Source organism: Lethenteron reissneri, chromosome 16 (genome assembly GCF_015708825.2).
Source record: "Lethenteron reissneri isolate LAM-NWPU_2019-01 chromosome 16, ASM1570882v1, whole genome shotgun sequence".
Lineage (NCBI taxonomy): Eukaryota > Metazoa > Chordata > Hyperoartia > Petromyzontiformes > Petromyzontidae > Lethenteron > Lethenteron reissneri.
This window is the reverse complement of record NC_083794.1, coordinates 5,542,687-5,549,120: the sequence shown is the minus strand read 5'-3', so window position 1 is coordinate 5,549,120 and position 6,434 is coordinate 5,542,687. Positions and strand designations below refer to the sequence as shown.

The window sequence follows — 6,434 nt, the reverse complement described above, 5'->3', positions numbered from 1 at the left end:
TCACGCCACGCGCACTGTAAACAACGAACAGCGGGGAGCCACGTCCGATTCGAGTTCAACTTCACAACAAACAAACAACAACAACAACAACTTTACTGCCGTGTCGGCCATTACACCCGTTATACGACGCAACGACAAGCCCCCAGCGCACGCTGTCAACCGCATCTTGTTGTTAAAAATCAGAATCGCATTTTCCGATTGACGCTGCACAACAGGAGGTAGTGGTGACACGTGCGTCTGTTACACGCGCCGGCTTCAATTCGCCGCCGTCTGCTGCTGCTGCTGCTGTTGTTGTTATTGTTGTTGTTATTGTTGCGATGTCCGCCGCCGGAGACCTCTCTCCCCTGGCGCTGTCCGGCTGGCGCCTCGTGCTGTCCGAGGCGCGGGACGCCGCCGTCTTCGTGGACGCGGCGAGCGCCGAGTCGCTGCACTGGACGGGCGGAGCCGGGGGGGACGCGGGGCCTTGGCGAGCCGGGGCCGCGGCCCTCAGGGCCTTCCCAGGACGGAGGGACGATGTCCACCAGCAGCATCAGCAGCATCAGCAGCAGCCGACCAAGGTTGTCTTCGCGCTCAGCTCCCCCGTGCTGCTCGGAGGCCGCGTGGCCGCGTCGTTGCGGGACGTGTTGGTGTCTGTCGGCGGCGTCCACCATTGCGTCGTGTTCACGTCCGTGAGCCACGCCGCGCACCTTGACCTCCTCCAGCAGCAGCAGCAGCAGGGTGGAGGTGGAGGAGGAGGAGGGGGACTGGGTGCCGCAGCAGCAGCAGCAGCGGCAGCAGCAGCCTCAAGCTCAGCAGCAGACGGCGAGCCCCGGCCCGTGCTGTTCGAACTCCTCGAGCAACACCTGCGCCAGTGGATGAGCGGCAGCGGTGGTGGTGGTGGCGGTGGTGGTGGCGGCGGTGGCGGTGGTGGTGGCGTTGGTGGTGGTGGTGGTGGTGCCGACTGCACTGCACGCGTCCTCCACGCGGCCGGCATCGCGCTCTGCCCGCTGGCGAGCGGCGTCGTCCTCGCCCCGGCCTCCGCCTCGCTCTTCCCGCTCGTGCCGAGCGACCTGCTGCTGCATCCGGGCGGGCTGGCCGGTGGCAGGGGCAGCAGGCGCGGTGTCAAGCAGCAGCAGCCGCAGCAGCAACAGCAGCAGAAGCAGCAAAGTCTGAACGACGTGGACGTCTCGGCGTTGCCCGCGCCCTACGCCTCGTCTCTACGCCTCCTCGCCTGGTGGCTGGACTCGGCGCTGAGGCATCTCGGCGTGCGGGAGGAATGCTTCGCCGTGGGCCCCACGAGTCGCCTGCTGGCCATCGAGTTGGCCTCGCTGCCTCCCACGCGTGCCCGCAGGAAGGCCGCCACCGGCCGAGCCTCCTTGGTGCTCGTGGACAGGACGCTGGACCTGGCGGGTGAGATTTGCCGAGGCTGAGGCTCCTCCCGTCGATATTCTTAGGTTTTTTCGGTAAAGTCACGTAGGTAAAACATCAAAATTAATAAAATAAAATATTATATTATTTTATTTTATTAATTTTGATGTTTTAAAGTCACGTAGGTAAAACATCAAAATTAATCAAATAAAATATTATATTATTTTATTTTATTAATTTTGATGTTTTAAAGTCACGTAGGTAAAACATCAAAATTAATAAAATAAAATATTATTTTATTTTATTAATTTTGATGTTTTACCTACGTGACTTTACCGAAAAAAACCTAAGAATATGAATCCTTGCAGTCACGAAAGCTTCAAGTCTAGAATTCCTCCCGTCGATTTGCACGCAGCGCGTGGGACGGTGGAATCGGCTCGTCTCATTGCGAGAAATGCGGACTGCGCCGACTGCTGACTTGTCCCACAAGGCGATCGAGCGAAGATCGGGAATGAACTCAATAATGTTGTAACAACATAATATTGTAACAACATTATTGAGCAGTTAATACTAATTTCATTTTATATAGCGTCATTCGTGCAATTGCGTTCCACAACGCTGCACATTAATTATCCAGTTTCACGTCATTGATGCTGTTTCCATAAGTACATGTTCGTAAACATTATCGATTTTTTTTACCAAATTCTGGGTTCAAATCCATGCAGGTGACACGTGGATCAAACGCTTGACTCGGTGATCAACTCAGCCATTTGCTCATAGGATAAAAAAAAATCTCACATTGTGAAAAGTCAACAGTCATTGTGCTAAGCATAGACCCCCTCCATCATAAGCATGTGTAGTTTACACCATTGGCTTAGGGCCACCAATGGAAAGGGCTTGAGGAGGTCTTCATCCAGCAGTGGGATTGATCGTGACTGATAATGATGCATATATGTTGAACTTCTTTTACACCGTACATAGCCAACCACTTCCACTTGACTTGGTTCGTGCGGTTCCATTCATTCTCGTCACGTGCGTACGCAGGAGCCGTGGGTCACCACGGCGACAGCCTGGCAGAAAGGATTCTGGGAGTGCTGCCGCGCCTGCCGGGGGTGCCGAGCGACGTGGCGGTCAACATGACCGCGTTGACGGCGCTGCGTCGGGACGGAGGCGTTCCTCCCAGGGAGGTGCTCGCGCCAGGCTGCCTGGCACAGCCCAGGTACGAGGGCACGCACGCGGCGTGGTGGCGGTGGCGGTGGCGGTGACGCGGATCGAGCGGGGGCTTGACGCTTCAAGCCTGGCAGCCACGACAGTTAACGCTGCAGTATGAACAATCAGCGACGTGCACTTCACAGTGGACGTCAATGATTCCATCGTGCTATTCAAGAAAGTATGTGCCTCGTGTGCCAGTGTCATTGTCCGATTTAGAAAATTACCAAAATGTATGAGTACGATTTAAAGCTTTCGTGACTGCAGGGATTCATCTTCTTGGTTCTTTGGGTAAAGTCACGTAGAAGGGAAGTAATAAAATAATGAAAATAAAACATAATAAAATAATTCTCACGACGTTTCGGCCACAACGCAAGTAGCCGTCCTCAGGTGAAGACCAGGTCTGTCGGGGAGATAGCGTCTGAATGAAACACCACCACGCTTGGAGCGTATATTTAAGCTGCTGGGTTGGAAGGTGGGAAGGGCTGCTTGCGTTGTGGCCGAAACGTCGTGATAATTATTTTATTATGTTTTATTTTTATTATTTTATTACTTCCCTTCTACGTGACTTTACCCAAAAAACCAAGAAGATGTATGAGTACGTTGAACTTCTTTCGCACCGTACGTAGCCAACCGTGTTCATCGGAGGTGCTAGGGAAGAACAACAAACTAAACACAAAAATCAGTTCTAAATAAATGAGTTTTCAGTCTTGATTTACCTACCGCTGGAATTAACTTACCCTATATATTAAGCAGTACCCCGCCTTAACCTCCTCTTGTTCCTCAAACCTTTCCTCTTTTCCATTACCCATTCCCTTCCTCTTCCTTCCCCTCGCCCCTCCACTCCATTCCGTCCCTCCCCTATAGCCCTTTCACGACCCCCGTGCGTCCTCTGTTATGGTCACTCATTCCTCAGCCTTTGCACGCCCCTGCCGTCTAAACGACTGTATTTTTGGACCGCTTTTAAACTATGTAAAGCGCCTTGAGCCTTGAGCTGTGCGAGAGAAGTGCAACACACATACAAGATAATTTAAGAATCGATGTTATTGTTTAGCATGTCTACAGGGCTCACTAGAGCAGTGGTACCAGCAGTGGTACCAGCATGAAATTACAGGGCCGCACCTTTTTATATGCAGATGGCCTATATCCAAAACTAGCTTTACTACCCGGCTTCGCCCGGGACTTGGATTCACCACGCTCGGCCGTTTTTGTCTCCCCAGTGGCGATGTTCACACACCACACCAGTTACTCGTTTGAGGCTGAGTGGACCTAGGGGAGGCCCAGGACCGGTTCAAATAATCGTTACCGGTGGTGGCCGTGAACGGGAATCGAACTCGGGTCGCCGGGTTCGTAGCGCGGCGTGCTAACCACTACGCTACACTGCGTTACGTTTCCACATGCGCGGGTCACGTGACAGATGTGACGTCACAGCTCACTTGCCGTGCAAAATATATGCATTATTGCGTCCCCCCCCCAAAAAAAAAATACCAAAGTCTATCTTTATAATTTGTGCATGGTGTACAGTCTGGAAAGTACCCACATGGCAAATTTCAAGTTTGTTGCATATCGGGAAGTACGCTAAACATTTGGAACAGACACACATTCACAAATTTCCCTTTTATATATATAGATAAACAACAAAATTTTGTATTTTCTCTGGGTCCTCCGGTTTTTTGTATTTTTCTCCAGGTCTCCGGTTTTCCCCTCCACATTTATAATCATGCATTTAGAGTATTTGGCTGGAATAGGTTTCCACACGATAAGCCACTTCGTTGGGCTACCATTTGTGGCCAGGTCGCTTCTTAAAAAATGCTACATAGGTCAGTGGGTCTTACCTGGTAAAATAGAAGTGAGTTTCGTTTAGTTTAACTCGATGTTAGCAGTGGCCGGCAATCAAACTCTAGTTGCCCGGGCTCATAGCGCAGTGCATGCACCACTGCATGTCCTGCTTCACACCCATGACGTATTTGTACATTTCAGGAATCAGAAGAGTTCGGAAGAGGCAGGGCATTTCTGCGGCTCTGGGAGTATGGGAAGTTTGCCCCCTTGTGGTGCTTGGTTTTCTTCTCGCCAACACTTGTTTTAATTTCTTTGCCTGCGCAGAAATAGGGGGGAACGGTATTATATATAGAGAGAGAGGGGAACTCAGTCATAGGCAGGAGAGAAAAGGAAGATCTCGGGAAACCCGGTTTCATGATCGAGGGCGGCCTTACGCCTAGATTCAAACGTAGCATTCCGGCGGTTGTCGGCGCATTCCTCTGCTTGGGTGTCAGTGCTACGCTATGGGCAGCGGAGGGCAGTGCAGGAAAATCCGATGCTGTATGGCCCTTCTATGTCCCCATGTACTGCATACGCATGGACCAGCATGGTGAAGTATGGTCAAATAACCCCAAGACATGGAGAGGCCCTCATCCGGCAGTGGATTGGCAACGGGCTGTGAACATAGATGTACACATGTACATACATGTCGTCCAATTCACCTCATCTCGGAACACGGTATTTAGGCCTACTACGGTACAGCATTCTTAACAGTTACATTAGTGATCAAATTGCAATATAGGAATCGAATTTCTTGAACCCAACTTTTTGGCATGTATCTATTCCTACCATTCCCCAGCACCCCCTATCTTCCTGCTAAATATTTCATGAATTGTCATGATCCGGGGTCACTCTTCGATGAAATAATCCATTCCCTGTTCTTTATTTCCTACTCTCTCGTTGGCATTGTCCATCTTGTTTGTTCAGTCTTCTTCTAGATTTGAAGCTTTCGTGATTGCAAGGATTCATATTCTTAGGTTTTTTCTGTAAAGTCACATAGGTAAAAAAATTAAAATTAATAAAAGTAAAATAAAATAAAAATCACGACGTTTCGGAGCTTGTGTTGCCTCCGAAACGTCGTGATTTTTATTTTATTTTACTTTTATTAATTTAAATTTTTTTACCTACGTGACTTTACCGAAAAAACCTAAGAATATGAATATCAGTCTTCTTCTGTCCATGAACTCAATGGCGCACATCTCTGGCAGCGTACACGCATTGAAACTAATTTGTTCGGAGAAACGTGATTCGATGCATGCGTCGCAGGTGCAAGGCGGCATTTGAATCCGTAAGGCCGTTGCCGCATGTCAACTTGCTGTGCTCCGTCCAGCAGGTTCTCAGAGTGTCATCCGCCGCTCCCACCAGGTGGTCCGCCGGTGGCTGTGATTCAAAACGCAGCTTGATCCGGACAGTGGTGACAACGTTTATTGTACCTTTTGTTTCGGACATTAATATTGCATTTTAAAATGAAGCTAGGTAAACTACCCTGATTAAACTACCCTAACCCTCACACCTAAATACCCCCCGCACCCCCTCCTAAAAAAACGCCTTATAGCTGCGTTTAAAAAAACATGTTTTTATCTTCCGGTAATATGAATAATTTAGCACGAGTGGTATTTATAGAGATAAGCGAATGCGTTTTGTCCCCAGTGGTGGGGGTGGTCCGTGGAAATGTTTGCAGCGACTGATTGGGCCGCGGGCCAAACAGGTTTGATAAACACAGCCTTGTGGGTCCGGGGGTCACGTGCACACTATTGTGGCTCCATCTCTTTGTGTTCCACCAACTCTGGATTGCAGTTGTGCGACATCGCCATAGCCATCACAGACGACGCTGTTCAAGTCCACTGTTTAAAGCGCATTCATTTAAATCCTCAATTGTGTCCCTTTTTGTTTCTCAGAGTTCAAGAGAGGATGAAAAACACCACAGAGCAGACGAATAATTATATTATCATTACCCCTGAGCAACGCAACACAAAGACGGCAATGGTTGGATGGGGCAGGGCAAACGAGAAAAAGCACCGCTACGATTAGACCTGAGCTTTAATTCTAATCGCGGTTAT

The 6,434-nt window shown here is 49.7% G+C and overlaps 1 protein-coding gene across 1 annotated transcript in view; it reads left to right on the top strand.

Moving 5' to 3' along the window:
• The window catches only part of SCFD2 (sec1 family domain containing 2), a 131,215-nt gene continuing 124,781 nt past the window's right edge, over positions 1–6,434 (top strand). Inside the window, 2 exon segments of the mRNA XM_061552229.1 lie at positions 1–1,389; positions 2,392–2,566. Coding sequence (XP_061408213.1) covers positions 318–1,389; positions 2,392–2,566 — 1,247 coding nt within the window. The 5' untranslated portion in view covers positions 1–317.